The sequence below is a fragment of the Polyodon spathula genome, unplaced genomic scaffold, assembly GCF_017654505.1.
Source record: "Polyodon spathula isolate WHYD16114869_AA unplaced genomic scaffold, ASM1765450v1 scaffolds_769, whole genome shotgun sequence".
NCBI classification, from domain to species: domain Eukaryota; kingdom Metazoa; phylum Chordata; class Actinopteri; order Acipenseriformes; family Polyodontidae; genus Polyodon; species Polyodon spathula.
Window position 1 is genome coordinate 27,961 of NW_024472257.1, and position 17,986 is coordinate 45,946.

Here is a 17,986-nt window from a genome sequence, read left to right on the forward strand (position 1 = left end):
TGTTCTAATTAACTTCACCAGCCCTCACAGCTGTGGCACAGAACTGCACTCGATTGTGACTATTCTGAGACTTTAGAAGTGTTGGTGTTTTGATAAGATCAGTAGTAAGCCTGTATTGCACAGCGTACGAGTTTCTTCCTAGGATGATTTATTATAAACTCTTTCATTTCAGTTGTGAGGTTAAAACCCTGCTCTTTATGGATTGCCTACTTAAGCATCCAGCATTCTGAGCACTGTGCAAAATGGTGTTACTGTACTGGTATAATGAATGCATTGCTGTGACACAGCCTCACGGTCAATGCTTGATACAGCTGCTGTATCTGCCTATACCAGTTCTAACCCCTTGGCAGTGCATCACATTGTACAGTGCATTGTGCATTCTGTTCAGTCACAGAGCGAAGATTTAAATAGCCCATTCTGTTACAGTCCCTGCAGCTATAATCCAACGTTGCTACCTCTGGCCTGGCAGCTTGTTCTACCGCTGTGCTGTGAAGTCTGTATGTGTGTTTATAAGTATGTAGGTTTACAGCATCTTCAATGAAGTATTCCTGCTGACAGATGGAATTACCTTTTAAATCATCACTCTTTGGGGGGTTTGGTGGGTGAATTTGTTTTTGACTTTTGTCATTTATTTAAAGTTGCTTTTAATATCCGCCCAGGGAAGCTATGCCTTGTAATTAATACACTCGCTCTGAATCCCTGCTAAAAACTAAGCCAGTAATGGAGCTCCACAAGCCAGTCTTAATCATTGGAATTCATGTTTGCTGTTCAAGCTAATGACAGTAGTGTTGTCGCCGCAGGGCTGTATGCATCTTAAATCCTGTTTTCCGTGGGAAATTGAGCTTTGTGCTGTTCAAATGAATCTGCCAATTAAGAGGCAACGATTACTGTGCAAGTTAAAAATAGCAATAAGTGCTTAATGTACGGCTGAAATCAGACTGTGCCGCTCTGATAAGACAGACCAGTCCGATGGAGGGGATTGGCTTGTGAGCAGAACATCCTGCTTGCCTGTTCAGTTCGTCAGCCCCCGCCCCCGTTATCACTTTTTAACATCTCCTGAAAACAGCTCCACTGAAACACTAAGATCAATAGTGTCTGAGGCACACTTTTTTCAATTAAATGCTTGATTGCCAGCAGCTTTGTGATCAGCCCGGTATGCTGGTGCTCCCTTTTCTATTGGGTTGTGCATACTGTACATCGTGTGCCATGCTGCTGTGCATACTGTACATCGTGTGCCATGCTGCTGTGCATACTGTACATCGTGTGCCATGCTGCTGTGCATACTGTACATCGTGTGCCATGCTGCTGTATGTTCCAATACTGATTTGAATGCCTTTCCTTACACCAGAACCTTCTGTGAAAGCAAGCTAGCTGCAAGGTGCTTTGTTCAGCGTTGGCTAGGGCGAACTGCATTTGGCAAAGCTGGTTGGAACAGTGGTTTGTTTTCCTAAGTACACCTCCAAAAGGTGGGAGACGTACAGTTTTCTTTCAGATTTAGATTAAAGCATTAGACGTGGGTTTGCAGGTTCCAGCATCAATACATTTCAAGTATTGGTTTGTTGTTTTTATGGTGGATCACATAAAACGAAATCCTGGGACTTAATGACCAACCCGCTGGAACATACATCTGTTTTTTTATATATATCATCCTAAGGTCACTGTATGAAGAGCTTTAAGGCATCTGTTCAGATCTAATGGACTCCCAGAGCATTTGGGATGCAGCATCTCTTTTTCCACTGGGGCCCTGCTTGCCCCAGTGTTTCTCAGGGCAGGCTGACAAGGTCGCAGTCTGAGGTCATTGGCTAAGCTGGGATTCAAAGCCAGAATCTCTCGGCTCGTCTGTCTGCCGCCGCCACCCAGTCGCTTCTTTCTACGGCTGCTGCTAATCTTGAAAAGGATTATATGCACTATGAACGGTTGTGGTTTACAGAGTAAACATGACTGTGTAAAGAAGGCTTTCAGAGACCATTACCCAGGGCACTGCCAGTAATTTCACTCCTGCCAGTTACCAATCAGGCTTGAAAACCCAGACGATGTGTGGTGCATAATCACCATCGTTTATTTATATATGTGTGTATATATATATATATATATATATATATTATATATATATATATATATATATATATATATATATATATATATATATATATATAAGGGGGGACAGGTGTTGATTAGATACAGGGTTTGCACAGGAATCTCCCTATGCATTTTGAATTATGAACCTGAATTTATATTGAAGATGTACAAACTCCTAAACCTTTTTTTTTGATTTTTTTATAGAAAATAATTTTAAAAGCGTACGGTATATTAATGGGAAATTAAATATCCCTTTGACGTACTTGCAAGCGCTTGACGATCCGCAGGGACCCGGAATGAATTTTCTGCAGTTTGATTGTAATAATCTCCATTTCTAACCTCAATGAAACAGCACACTGTGTAGTCTTAACACTAGTTCCTGTGTAGTTTGCATGGGATGTGAATGCTGTCTAAACGTGTCCAGATCTGGAAACTTGTTAATACTGCATGAGCATCGATTCAGATGTCAGAAAATTGAATATTTTTTGTGACAATTTGGTGAAAATGAGCACCTTGCAGCCTCTGATTTTAAATAGCGTGTTGAATGATTGTTGTATATATATTTAAATATATATGTATGTGTATATATATATGGGGCTCCCAAGCTTCTTAGTTGGTAGTATGGGCTGAATATCATTGAACTTGCTCTCGTCATTTATTGCGCATGGCCTTGGTTTGAGTGTTTTATTTTGTTTTTTTTAGACAGTCGGGCCTGGGCTGTACATGAGTATGTTTTTATTTCATGTTTAGTGCTTTGGCTTGTGTTCTGTTATGTACAGTGCATGCGAGGCTCATACCCAGCTTTTATCTCTGCACACCAGTCCTGAATAGCTACACTGCTCATCCGAATTTTGGCGCCCCTGCTTCCCCGGCAGGCACCAACCACGTCCGGCCAGGCGGATTCCCCGGCGCCAACAGCCCAGGGCCTGTCGCTGACCTCTATGGCACCGCCAGCCAGGACTCGGGCGTCGGTAACTACATGAGTGCTGCTAGCCCCCAGCCAGGATCCGGCTTCGGGCACAGCATTGCAGTAAGTACACTCGTCAGCTTTTCCTTTTCCTTTTTGCATTTTTGCATTCTTTTTTTTAAATCAAGGCAATGCTCCCTCGTTTGCTCTTACTGGGAGGCAGTGGGGCACAGGTGCACCTAGTCACGTGACACAGTTATTTGAATGAATTAAATGAGCTGGGTGTGAATGTTTTTGAAACTTTCTGTATTGAGCGTGCAATGCCTACAGTCCATTACATTTTGATTTATTAGAACTAATTTGTATTTATTTAATTGGTAACCAGGACGACAACATCTTAAACACTTCCACTCACATATAGATAGATTATATATATATACATTGGTTTCAATTGGCTGGTGTCTTTTTCAATTTACTCGGAACGAAGTTTAATTCAAACCAAAGCCTGATTCTGAACAAGGCAGATTTTTATTTATTTTATTTTTTCGTAGACTGGCAAACAACATTCGCTTTTCAGCTTTATGCCAAAGTCCACGTCAAAGCATTTTTTCTCGTGTGGATTTTACACAGGGAGGGTTATGGTTTCTTTTGAACAGTTAATTTTAAACCCAGCCTGTTTGTTTTTAAATGTATGCATAGCTGCTGCAAATATGTAACGCACACACACACACACACAGTGTTGTATTTCAGTAAAGCAGCTCTAAGTGTTGGGTGAAAGGTTTTAATTTAATGAAGGCATTACTGACACAACTGACAAACACATTGTGCAAATCAAGATTCAAAATGTGACATCTGAAAAAAACACACAACACACCATTTAAAAAAGAATTTTTGATTTTGTCTTCCTGGTGCAGATACAAAGTAACCACCTGTTTGAAACTGAAAGTGGTTGTGCTGAATTCCTAGTGTCCTGTTTGCTGAATTCATCCAGCAAGTGCATCTCGCTAGCTGTTATTGCTGGAGAGCTTTTTGCATGCCCTGTGGTGTTTGAAATTGTATTAATAGTGTTAACGCTAGCATGAATGTGTCTGCCACCAAGGAAAGGCTCTCAATCTCACCGATAATTCCGGCAAAATAAATGGCAATGCATTAGCAGCAATGCCTGGACACACACACAGAGGGATTGAATTAACAAGGAACTGTTTTAAACAGCGCAGCGTTAGAGCACCTGCACCGAAGAGAATGGGGGGAATAAACAGCCATGTATTAGACAATATTATATTATCTCTCTGAGATGTCCAGTAAAATCATTTAAAAACGGGCCACACCTGTTCTTTTACAGCAGAATTGAATCTAGATACAGAGATTGGCAGCCTTTAAAGTTTCCAGACTAACCCTTTGGGCACAAAAAAAAAAAAAACCCCAAAGAAAAAACTTGAGCGAAGGAAAATACGAGAACATGAATATTTAACACCTCGTACGGTGCGTGCATGCGTGTGACGTAAGAAATGTCACAAGCCTGCTGCTGCTGCTTACCCCCGAGGCTTCGCGGCATGGAGAGCAACGTCCTTTACACGGCGAGGTGGGTGGGTGGGTTACTGGGTTACAGCAATGGTTAATGACAAGTAAATGCAATACATTTCAGTGCTGCAGAAAAGCCGGCTAACCAGTCTCTCTCAAATAACTTTCTTGGCTTCCAGTTGCTCAGCTTGGGCACTAGCGGTGTACATGCACATTCATGCTGGCAGAGCATTGCCTGCACACATACTCACCAATGATGTATTGTCTTTTCCATGAAATGTATACTGACACAGGTACTAACTGTACAATTTTAGGGTCCGTTGATTGCCACAGCTTTTACAAACGGATACCACTGAAACCTAACAAGTGGTTGGTTGCCATCTCGCTTTGAGGTATTATGTGCCTTTTATATTATACAAGTCATTTCTGTTTGTTTCTTTCGTTTTATGTAGAATCATTTATTCTTTCTCTCAATGTTTCTGTTCTTCTTTGATGATGATGATTTTTTTTTAAGCACACTTTCTCCACCTACGCTTGCAGCATCAAATCCTTTCTTTCTGATATTGCTTCCTTGTTTGTTTTTTTTATTGCAAAGCTGTCTGTACTGTGTATGTAGATCTCATCTCTTCTGTTCCCCCTTCCCCCACGCCTTCACAATAATAGGGTTTGAGTTGTAGGGTCCTTTTTATGAACTTTCCATTTTTTCAGTCACATGTTAAGAATTTTTTTTGCAAGGCAGAAAAAATGCTGGCTCTATCAAACCGAATCGAAACATGGAAGCAGTCGCGTCTCTTGTACCTTTTCAGTATTCCCATTATAAAAACTTCACTTTTCCAAGCAATTAAAAAAAGGTTATTTCTGAATGTTAGTCTAATGAAATAGTTTTGTAAATGGTCCCCGAGCCCCACTGCTAGGTACGATTCTATTTTAAACCCTGCGCGTGGTGTCCTGCACCTGTGCACACCACGCTGCACTAATGGAGTTACACAACCTGCTAACATTTGATTATTCATAATAATGCATAATCAAGTGTTCATAATACATGGTACTACAATATCAGACAAGCGTTTCAGCTGGACTTCTTTCAGTGCATCTTATTGTGAAAAGCCTTCTGATACTGCCTGGAATAAGCGTTTGTATTTTCAGTTCAGTTTGTTCCTTCAGTGTGCCATTTTAACCCTCGTTGGGATTACACGCGTCGCATCATTCGTCTGTTCAGTGTGCCTTTGTCTGTCCTGTCCCTCCTGGAGTTAACTGTTTTCTCTGAAGCAGGATCAATTCGTATTAAGCCAATGCTGCACCTCTGCTGTAAAGTTGTTTTAACGCAATAGGATAAGTTCTCTGTACGCCCGTCCCTCTAAAGGGGTTGGAAGGGCTCAGGAGGCATTCACCACGTTCCTGTGTAGATCAGCTGCTCCTCACAAGCACTTCACTAGTCTTGGTTGGAGTTCTTTAGGGTCTCGCTCTGTGTCATGTCAAGGCACTCAACTCCTCCTTCCCTCCCTCCACATTATTGTGTTAGCTTGTATATAAAAGAAAGTTTCCAGTCGGTTTTAGTTCTTTTTGCCAGTAGCAGCTGTGCTAATGAAGTGAGTGGAGCCCCAGTGAATATACAGAGGCAGGTGTGGCTATCTGGTTTTATGTCATACTTTTTTCTTCCCCCCCTCATTTTTAATGGAAATTCCCTGTAAACTAATCAGAAGTCCTTCATTTCTCATTGCAGAGGGGGATTAAGAGTATGATTTGCAATCTGTCTCATGAAATCCAGCCCTATCCTTCAGTATACACGATATATAAACCCATAGGGTATCCTTCTAAACTCTGCATATTGGAAAATGGGATTTTCGAGCTGGAATTTAAGGATGTTAATGACCCATTTAAGAGTCTCATTTGTTTTTCATTATTCTCTGCACTCTGTACACTCTGAAGAGTCTGGGTTTCTCTCTGTGTGTGTGTTTGTTTGGTTGGCGTTGACCCCATTAGTTCATAGTTAATGTGAGCAGTTTAACAGCATGTAAATTCATCAGTCACACTTTGAGTTAAGTGCTACAACTGTTACTTGAAAGACGTTAATTGAAACGGGTATAAAGTTGGGAATGTGCTAGTAATGCTAAAATAAGGCTAGTTGTAAAACAGGGGTCCGTTTCTTTAGTGCAGTATTGGGAAGATGTGTCCTCTCTCTGTTTGGCTCAGTGAGAGTTCAGAAGGGCGCTGCGTTGGGTCACGCACGCAATAGCCGTACTTTGTTTACGTGTTATCAGGGTCGCCACCACTTCCTCTCATCAGCTTTTATTTGATTGTTGTCTCTTGTCTTTGGTTACTTATTGATCTCCGAGGTACGAGAGCAACAGTGTTTGCCGTTCTGGCAGGATGCAAACCCGTTCACTCACGCTGCACTCTGGGTTTCAAAATGATGGGTCTCTAGCGCCTCTAGATGGTTGCCCCACAAAACAGCTGTGCCTTTAAAACAGACGCCCCTGAAAAAAAAACACACACACACACACACACACACACACACACACACACACACACACACACACACACACACCTCACTAGCAAATTTACCACGACGTGTCCCGCTTGCATTAATAACTGCTGACGTGTCTCGGTTTCAAAGGAATGAAGTCAATAAATGAATAACTTAGGTTTAGTTTTAACTTTTCGTTCTGTTTTTTTGGTTCAGCAGAGTATATCAGGAGGCCCAGGCAAGGCGGGGAGAAGTTTCTAGTTGGTTCTGCATACAGATGATGTCATCAAACTCCAAGCACTACAGCAGACCAATGGAAATGGGAAACTGGAGGTGGCAGGCAGCGGGAACGACGTCAAAATCATCTCATCAAATCTGCTGTAGTATATTATAAAGCTGGCTTTTTATTTCTCGAACTCTCAGATGAATCATATTACCATTGCTGTTCCTTGCAGTAATTTAAGTAGTGCTAGTGATGGGAGTAGCATCATAGTTTTGGTTAAGTTTTATTTTTTTTATATATATATTTTTTGGTGTATCTTACTTTAAGCTTATATAGATGTTAGAGCATATCTGTTTAACGACTTGCGCTATTTTCTTTATATATTGTTTTGGGGCTTAATGTGTTTTGAAACGGTTACATTTATTATTTGAACTTTGGTACTGATTCTTAAACTTTCAGGTGTTGTCTTTGCACACATTAAACACACTGACAGAGACGTAGATCAATGGGGCGTGGAAACAAGTAGGCTGTTATATTCAAGTGAAAAAGTGAGAGGGTTGCTGACTAACACACCTACGTAGTTCTGTTTGGTTTTTTTTTAATGTGACGTCTCGTTGTTAACCATAATGATCTATTTTCGGCAATAAGGAGAGGACTACAATATTTTCATGGTCCTTTTTTTTCTATAAGTGTTTTGGTTGTTTAAAAAAAAAGTGATATTTGTGAAAAAAAAATATATATATATAAATATATATATACTGTAAATATTCCAGTTAACTGCATATAAACTATTAAGAAAAAAAAAAAGAGATGCACCATATTTTTGTGATGCTGTACGTCAAAGGCTGTGCTCAGAGCGGGGAAGAAAACAAAAACCGGTTTTTTGAACGCTCTGAACAGTTAATCAAATTCGTTGTTAGCACAGAGGCCTGGACTGCCGCATAAAGAATTAGAAAAAAAGAAAAAAACACACAGTTAGCTTGCTTTGTATATACGCAAGGCCTAATAACTGTACTAGCGTCATACCAGCATATGAACCGGTTTATAAGTTCAGACGTGAACTGATACGAGAGGTTACAGCGAAGTTATACGCCAGAACTAACTGTGTTTGTTGGCGGTTGTTTTTTTATTTATTGTTATTATTATTATTATTATTATTATTATTATTATTATTATTATTAAACAAGTCGTTTTTTTATTTCCCAGACTGAAAACTGCAAGAAGCTAGAACTTCAATGTAACATTATTAATAATATAAAGTCCAAAGCACACTTGTTTTATGTACGTAAAAACCCGGAATTAAGAAATAAAGCAGTTCTTTTTCCACGGTTGCTGTTCACACATTTCAAACGCTCGCGCTCTTTCTCTCGCCGTTGAGTGCATCCTCAAATATTTAAACTGTTGTTTTTTGCCAGTTTGGTTTCCTTTAAAGAAAAAACTACAAAAAAAGCCAATGCCTGTTTTCAGCGTCTTTATAAAGGCAATATTTAAAGGTTGTTTAACCTTAATCCAGTATGAATCCTCTTTGAAGAATTAGGAGGAACGCAAACCTTTTCATACAAATACCTCTGTGCTGTTAGTTTCACCAAGGAAGCGTGGAAAGATTCACTTATTATAGACATGACAATAGTAAACAGAGTTAGCAAAGATAACAAACATCATTGCACTGTGACTGCTGGAAAGAGCTGATCGTTTCCTATTGGCTAAACGTCAGCTGTTTTAGTCTTCGCTACGGGGTGAACTATGAAGGACTTCATTCAACTTGTCTTTTTTATTATTATAACTAAATACACCTGCAGAAGAATATACGTCTCACTAGGGGACGTTAAACGAGATATATATAGTGCTGACGTCTTGGTTTTTGGATATAATATGGCTAGTTTTAATATTTTTTTTAATTGTTTTATAAATGTTGGTATTTTGGTACAGCCCATACAAGACACTGACTGCAATGTTAATAAATAATCAGCTGCTGGGTTTGTTTTAAATAGTGTGCTATCTTAGTTGCTGGTAGAGCAAAGGCATCTTAAAGGGTTTATAAACTACGGCCAGATTTTTTTAGAGAAGATAACGGAATGCTAGATGGGTGCAGACGCAGATTACTTTCCTGCTGGGTTTGTTTGCTTTCTTTTTTCTTTTGGAACAACCAGGTTAAGCAAAATGCTGGACGCTTTTTAAATGATGAACGTGGAGACTTGATCAAGTAATAATAAAGTTAAATAATAAGGATATTATTATTATTATTGTTGTAATAATAATAATAACTGTTCATTCTGATTAAAAAAAAAAAAAAAAAAAAAAAAAAGAAAATATTCCCTTGTGAGATTTCACTTTCTATAATCAGGGGATTTTTATTAATATTTTTGTGGTTGTTGATAAATATTATTATCATTAATAATACTGTACTGTACATCCATCGAATTCTCTCTTTCCATTCCCTGTCGCCTCATCCAATAATCTTTTGTTGCTCATCAATGTATTTCAATAGTGTGTAAAACAAAACAAAATATTATTGTAAAAGAGTGGTGTCTTGATGCTGATGTCGTGGTCGTGCCTCTCTCCCACCCTCCTCTCTCTCCTCTCTCTCTCTCTCTAGTAATTAGTGGTAGGTGTTATGTACATTAAGATTTAAGAACTAGATGTAGTCATAGCAGATTTAGGACCAGTAAGGACAGAACTTTCTCTTATTAAAATTATAAAAAAAAAAAAAAAAAAAAATGCTAACTAATTATTTTAATAGCAATTAATTATTATTTTTTTTATTAGTTTTCTTTGCTGATCTCACATGGTTTCAACTAACCAAAGCTCTGACAGATGAAAATATATAAATGCTGTAACACTGAAGTAAAAACACAAAAAGGCATTAACTGGATCCCTTCCCCTGAATGTTACAAAGGGGATGTGCCATTCTACCTTAAATGCTAACGCTAGATTTGAAACAAAACCTTGTTTTATTTTCAATTATTTTTTAAAACGGGGACACAAGCTATAATTATGAAAAAAAAAAAAAAAAAAAGATTTTATTACATTAAAAAAAAAAAAAATCATATTTTTTTAGAAAGTTTAACAACGTTGAATAATAATAATTTAAAATAATAATTGTGTTTTATGTTTTGATGTTTGTACAACAAAAATAAAAACCCAGTGGCCCATGCAACGACTAGTTTTGCTAACGATATGTTTTTTTTTTTAAATGTCTGCCTAGATTAATTTATTCCCCACTCATCTGAAAACGTCATTTTAAAGATTTTGTGACTGGTTTTTGTACTTGACGCCAGGATCTTCATTTTATATCAAACAGGCTTCTTGCTCTTTCAGATGCATCTGTGGTTGGAGGGGCGAGGGGTGGAGAGGATGTTTTTGCAGGCACTACTGTTATTAAAAGTTTTTTCAAACTCCCGAGAGAGTTCGAGCCAACACGCAACAGCAGTATGTTACTACCTTATCCCCGACCACTTCCCTCACACTAATTCAAGTAAAGTCTCTGCTTGACTTGCTTTCTGACTCTCAGTCCCTTTTTTATAACCGAGCACGCTGGGGCATTTCAGTTAGCTTATCAGGACAGCACGTTTTGTGATCACAAGTGGTTCTCGTTGTTAAAATATTGTCTGCTTACCCTTTTCAGTGCACTGTTTGTTCATTCAGTCTCGAGACCTCCAAGTCGCTTCCCCGTCGTTCCTCAAATATTCTTCCCAGAGCGGTAAGAAGAGTCCTGTTTCCTGAACACTGTAAAACCGTGGTAAATGTGATCAGATTTAGGAAATGAAGTGCCTTCAGATCTCTCCTCTCTCCTCTCTGGTTTGATTAAAATCAAGACCAGCTTGTCTTTTAAATAGTCCATGCCCTTTATTTATTGGTATTTAATAGTAATTATTATTATTTGTAATAGTTGTTTTTATTTGAGCGTGTAGCTTGGTCTTTAAGGTAGCATGGATCTGTGGTGTAATTTTATTTTTCACTGTACAGCAGTTTACAGCTGATGAATGTTGCACATCTTGCTAGACTAGTTAATTCATTGGGTAATTGTTGGTAAAATAACGACCTGAAAGGTGTTCTGTTGCATTGCGCAATGCAACTGCGGCATACATAGAAACTTGAATCTTGAGGCAAGTGCTAGGCTGTGGCCAGTCTACCGCTCTGCAAGACAATAAACAGAAGCTTGGAGACTGTCTTTATGGGAACTAACATATATACTGCAGATGCTAATTACCCGTGGGCTTCTGTCAGCGAGTGGGGCTGTTTAACACGGGGCTGAAACATGCGGCACGCGCTCCTGAATTCACAGCCAAGCCAAAGTCCTTCCTCACTTCTCTGTGACAGTGTGAATAACTGCTCTGCTTGCGCTGATCATTGCCACATACTGACAACAGGAAAGGCTTTAAGTAACCGCTTTGTTTTTGAAATGGTTCAAACGGTTTCTCACGCGCCTGAACACTACATGCTGTCCTGCACAATATCGAGTACTGCTTGAGGTAATTCCCATTCCAGCTCCCACATTAAAGAACGTTCTTTTATGAAGACTCTGTAATGTGATGCAACGTTCTATAGCAGTGTAAAAATAGCACATTTAAAAACAGGAGAGACTGTTACTTGCAGAGCTGCTGGTTTGAATGTGGTTGCAGGGGGTACCTCGAGCCATCGTGAAATCAGTGAAACTCTTACACTGTATTTTGAAGTTTTATTGCCCATTCTTAGCACTTGCCCGTTTTTTAACGTTGAAGGACTTTTTAACTGAGCTGACGTCTGAACGCATCTTTTCAGGTCTTTCGTGTGCGGCTTGCTGAAGCCCTGTTGTAAAATAAACTATGTGGATGGGGGTCTCTCACATCGCAGATGTGGAAAGTATAATTTTATATTTGTATTTTCAAAAAATAATAATAATAAAATAACGTTTGTGAAAGGTTTCCATCCTCTACTGTGGTCCAGAAGTCAATGTGTTTGTCTGGGGAAAAAAAAAATAAAAAATTCAATAAAATAAACTGTTTTGAACCATTTCATGCCTGTTTCTTTCCTTTTATTTTATTTTTTTAAATAAAATGTTGTCACCCACCCCCCACAGTTAACAGAGTTTAGACTATAGCTTACAATATCAAACACTGACGAGTTTGAACAAAATTGTTACTGTACAGTTATAAGATACAGGCATACGTTCATCTCTTGGTTTACTATAAACTTAGATATTATGATAAAAAAGGGACAGGATTAAAGAGCTAAACTTCACCGGCAGGAGCATTTCTCCTCCGAATCAATTCTCTCTCTCGCTCTCGTGTGTATTTTTATCAAAGCCGTGTCTCAGTGGATCTTACTCTTTATTTATGGGTTCATTCCCGAGTCCTGGGCACACCTGTATGGCGCAGAACCGCCAGGGCAAGCCGGCTGAAAGGAATTCTTTCTAACCCTGAATTCAAAATGTTTCAGACGTCTCCAATTGACACATTTTGACATTTGATTTCCAGCTGCAGCTGGGTTACAGAAATTGAGAGTGACTTCACCGGTTTACCCATCAACACTCCTCCTGCCAGGAGGCACAAGCCTTGCACATCACATAGTGCAGTGGAGCTGCTGCAAACCCAGCGTGACGCACGTACACTCACTCAGCGTGCATCATGCTTAAATTGACCCTGCACGTTTACTGCATTAACTTTACTAACTGGTTCCACAGCAAGCGCATTTATTTCTGACACAGTGTTTTTTCAATTTGACTTGGACTCCAAGTACTGCATTTCTCAACTGAGAGATAAGAGATCACACACACACACACACACACACACATAAATAACAAGTACAAGTTTTTTACCAGCAGAGATAAGGACACTCACCTGCTCACCTCTTTCTCCAGTGTTGGGGTTCTGATTCGGGTCAGGGTACGGTTAGGGTTTGACTCTCTGCAGTATTGGAAACAGCCAACAGCCTGACCTACAGTAAGTACCGAAGGTCTCATTTATAGCTACACTATGGAAGGAGGTTGTAAAACAGACACAGAATCAATGCAATTACACAGCTAATAAACGTACCGGCAGTGCAAAACTGCGAGTGCAATACAAGTCCTTCAATGCACAGTGTACACTGACAGCGGTGTTCTGTTCGAACTTACTTTTACAAATGTGTGAGCTTTCTCTGAATAGCCTCCTTGCAATCCAGCAGCCGCTTGACATTGAAACGGTGGAGCGTTAGTGTCCCGTAATAAAACGCTTCCTACATGCCTCCACACTAAGATCAGCAGCGATGGCCCTTGAAGCCGCGGACGTTTTCACAGCTCCCCCACGTCGTCGTTTTATTGATATTCCGCACGGCGTTGAAGTGCAGGCGTAGTCCGCTGGTTTGGCCCGGATTCAAGCAATTACAATATATATTACACATATCTTTGTCACCGCGAATGCCTGCTGCATTAGTAATTGCTAAACCCACAAGCCAGCATTTATTACCTGCAATTACCACTGAATTCATTATCTTGTCATTAAAACATACCTTTGTATTCAATTTTCTACTTCAGTATTTTGGCTCAGGCCCAGTGCTATTTGCTGATACCATAATTACCATCCAAACTGTTACAAGTGGATTAGGCAACATAACTGCAGAACGACACGATTCCCTGAATACCTGCTACCAGAAAGACATGCGTTTGTGTTGGATACAGTAATCCACCACACTACAATATGCAGAGGCTGAAGTTATAAACCAACCAGAGCACAAGGAAAACAAAAAAAAAAACCAGGACACACCCCAGCTTTAAAAGAAAGACACTGAAGCTGATTTTTGCAGTAGAAGCTCACTGTAAACACCCCATTGTGACAGAGAGGGTCAGTATATCAAAGGTCAAGAGCTTGGAAGGACAACACTGAAGAATTTAGAGTGAGCTTCCAGATCTTGACACACTGACAAAAGAATCGGAGATCCAAACTACATCCACCGACCTACAGCAACAGAGTATACAAACACACGGCTGACTGGTCTACTACTGGTCTTGCACTGCCCAATGGAAATGCATGCAAGGTAATCCATGACTGATGCATCATACAAGGGATGTAATGCAAGTTAGCAGCGTGCGTGTTGCATTGTAAAAAAAAAAAAAAAAAAAAAAGCAAATTGGGCCAACTGAACTGGCCAAGGGTCACACGGGATATGGTTAAAAAATAAATAAAATCTAAATTTTATTGTCTGTTAATATTATTAACAGCAATTGAAATAATCACATAAAAGGCACGCAGTCCTTGGAATGTAGCTACTGCTGAGAATGGAGTGACTCACATCGTGCTGTACCCTGTCACACACGCTGTATCACAAGTTGTAAATGGAGTGACTCACATCGTGCTGTACCCTGTCACACACGCTGTATCACAAGTTGTAAATGGATTGACTCACATCGTGCTGTACCCTGTCACACACACTGTATCACAAGTTGTAAATGGAGTGACTCACATCGTGCTGTACCCTGTCACACACGCTGTATCACAAGTTGTAAATGGAGTGACTCACATCGTGCTGTACCCTGTCACACACACTGTATCACAAGTTGTAAATTATGACCCGAGGAATCTTGGTTGTGCTGCAGTGGTGTGTTCGCTTTATATTCTTGTGAAAACATGCACAGCTCTTTCCAGGAGCCCGTCACTCTTGACATGATTGGTTATTTCCACGACTAATTGGCAGAACCTAATTGGGTACTATTTTACCTGAAATGAAAAATGTGATGCACGTTGTCAGCAAAAATTAATGTCATTTTTAATTTGGAGTGGCTGTCCTATTTTCATATTCTAGATTGTGTTAGAGGCTTAAAGACGTGACAGCTATTATAAACCTGTCTACTTCTATCCTACCCATCTCCCTCTCGGCCTCTGCTTTCCTTCTCTCGCGCTTTAATAAATAAACATGCGACGCAATGCCACCTGTCCACTTTGTCTTGTTAGATTTCGTCTGATCAGAAATTTCCAGGAGGTACAGACTCCTTGCACAGGAGGAGGGTGGCTGATGCAGGCTTCCTCGCCTCCTCAGTGCCACAACGCATCACAATGGGAGGCTGGTCATTCTCGTTCCCCAGGAGGGAGTGGAAACGCTCCCACCAAACCTGTCCCTGCTCTTCCAAGATAATCACCTTGATCTAAAATCACCCTCTTCCCTCAGAATTCTACATTAACAAAAAGACTAATGAAAGAACTAAAGGTAGCGCAGGGATGGGAATAAGACTCCCACTGCTCAGCAGTTTGATCCATTCCTGGTTTTACTACGAGTTCAGTAAGGCACACCTGAGCTTGTTCCCTGTACATACTGGGTATACTCAAGATCACAGTAAAACCTGGAACGGGAGAAACTGCTATGCTACAGGAGTGGTATTTCCATCCCAGCAGTGCAAGAGGTCCTTTTGGCAGATCTTTCTACATTATTATAACATACATTATTATAGCAGAGCTGTGTGGGAACAGCTACTACAAGCCTGTCATTGAAAGCTAAGCGAGTTACGGGTGGGTTCTGTGGATGCTGCCTGTTCTGCAGATTGCCTGCAGGCTTTTATACATTTTATATACATGTACTATATTCCTCCGACGTTTGCATGTGTCAGAATTTCAATTTCTATGAACTTTACAAGAAAAAAAAAAGAGAGAGAGAAGTCCCAGCTACAGCAATGAACACAAAACTTTATTTCCTGGTCAGCATCACGTAGTGAAAATCAGAGCTAGAAGTTAGTTCGATTTCCCTTGCTGTACGCAGCTATTACCTTGACACAGCACACACTGTGCGTTTCACATCTCTGCTCTGCTTTGACGTCATAGACGTGCAGCCATATCCTTACTGAATACAGGACCTGCAAAGGTAATCAGTGCCACTTGTGATGTGGATTACCCAGCTGCCCAGTGTGGACCGCTGAACTCATACCACTTCACTGCTAGATTTGAACAATGCCTTGCATGAAGCCCACCTACTCCCCCCTATATATAGAAAAGAATGCATGTTACATTGTCAAGTTATTTGCAAAGTACCTTTTTATTATTGTTATTTGCCAGTGTCTCGATTTGTTCTGCTTTTCCATTTCACACCTATTAAAGGCAGTGTCTCTCTGCTCCCTGCACTGCAAGCCAGTCTAATAAGATGCTGCAGGTTTGCAGGGCTGATCAAGCAGCCAGACAGCCCAGCCATCCAGCTGCCCTCTCCTGGCTCCAGAGCTGTCACTCCTAGCAGCCCACACAGTGAAATCCTAATTGACGTGACATATTGACTGGCACTCTTCTGGGGAAGGCATGGCTGGAGACGGCACGCCATTCCAGCTCCCTAACAACCCCAGATTAAAAACTAGTTAAGAGCCGATGAAGACTGAATCATGCATTAACAGAACGACCTTTCAGACGAAACAAGCAAGCAAGCGGACTGAAGTAATGATGGAACCATCGCTCCAGGTGTCCCCAAACATTAAAACTGAAATTATCCGGATATGAAATATAATTAAAAGGGCTCTTGCAATATCTTTGCATTATATTTAAATACACCGCTGGATCTCTTGGGAAAACATACCTCAAAGCTCCTCCAGTGCAATACAGAAACACAGATTACAAGACAACTGGAGCAAGGTTTGTTTAAGCAGCGAGTCTCATCATGCAGTAAGACTCCGCGCAATGCCTTCTTGCGTATACCAGCCCGCGTAAGAAACCGCTTTGCTTCAACGTGGGTTCCTCACAAGAACGATCCAAGCTGTAATTATTGCTACTGGATCTGCAATTTTATTTATTGTATTCTTTTTCAATGCAACAGCTCCCCAAACAGCGGCTGCATTGAATTTCACACATCAATCACAGCGGGCTGACAGTTCACAGCACAACCCGGGGACTGCTGTGTAAAGATTTTAACCCCCCCGCCCCGCAGAGTGTGTCTGACTGAGAATCATGAGATCATTATTAATGCGCTAATAAAGGTCAGGGCACATGGCTGCATGATGTGAAGGGCTCCCTCGGGGGTGGGTCCTCACATTAGGAACTTTTTTCGCCTTATTAACTAATGATTGCGCGCGAAAGGTCACCTCACTATTAGGAAGCGGCCAGTCAACCTATGAAAATCTGAGTAACACTTCACATTAAGTGTCTCTAATTACTGTGTATTTACATAGTAGTTACTTAAATACATGTGTACTATCACACTATTACAATGTCACTATTGCATAGCTATAATGTACTTAATGCGTAAATCTTTTCGCACTATATAACCCTAACTCTAACCCTAAATCAGACCTTTTTCTGATACAATTGTGTACTTACATATATGGTGCAAAAAGATCTACACATGAAGTACATTGTAACTATGCAATTCTAACATTGTCATTATGTGTATGTGCACATGTATTAGCTTAGTAACTATCATGTAAATACACAGGGATTAGAGACACAATGTAAAGTGTTGCTCAAATCGGCACGCACTGTAAAAGAACTACAAGTGCTGTCTCTGCTACTACACAGGGCTGTGATTGAGCAAACGTACAGGAAAAATGTACAGTACCTCTTTGATGACATCATTTCCACGGATGGACTGCCCGTTCCAGAACTGATCCAATCCTGCTGGTCTAGGGCCCTGAAGCGGTCCACTTCTCCAGATGGAAACAGAACAAGGCACAATTCTGGGCCAGGAATCTAAAACAGTGGAGAATAAACCATATTAAAAAAAAAAAAAAAAAACACATTACATTATTTTTAATATTAATTAGGGTAATGTACTCTTATGTTGTGCAAACAGCTCCAGCAATGCTGTGGATTACTGTGCATCTGCATCAAAGCCTGTGCCTCAGAATATGGGTTGATAGTTTTTTTTA

The 17,986-nt window shown here is 40.3% G+C and overlaps 1 protein-coding gene and 1 long non-coding RNA gene across 2 annotated transcripts in view; one reads left to right on the forward strand and one right to left on the reverse strand.

The window, feature by feature from the left end:
• The window catches only part of LOC121308786 (RNA-binding protein Musashi homolog 2-like), a gene marked incomplete at its 5' end in the record, with an annotated part of 34,759 nt that extends 24,573 nt beyond the window's left edge, over positions 1-10,186 (forward strand). The window contains 2 exons of the mRNA XM_041241408.1: positions 2,955-3,109; positions 7,191-10,186. Coding sequence (XP_041097342.1) covers positions 2,955-3,109; positions 7,191-7,235 — 200 coding nt within the window. The remainder of the gene's footprint in view (positions 1-2,954; positions 3,110-7,190) is intronic.
• Positions 10,187-10,383: 197 nt separating this feature from the next.
• Positions 10,384-17,393, reverse strand: LOC121308790. The gene is made up of 2 exons (XR_005948561.1): positions 13,292-17,393; positions 10,384-13,113 (listed from the first exon to the last, which is right to left on the reverse strand). It is a non-coding gene; the product is annotated as an uncharacterized LOC121308790 (long non-coding RNA).
• Between the last annotated feature and the right edge of the window lie 593 nt (positions 17,394-17,986).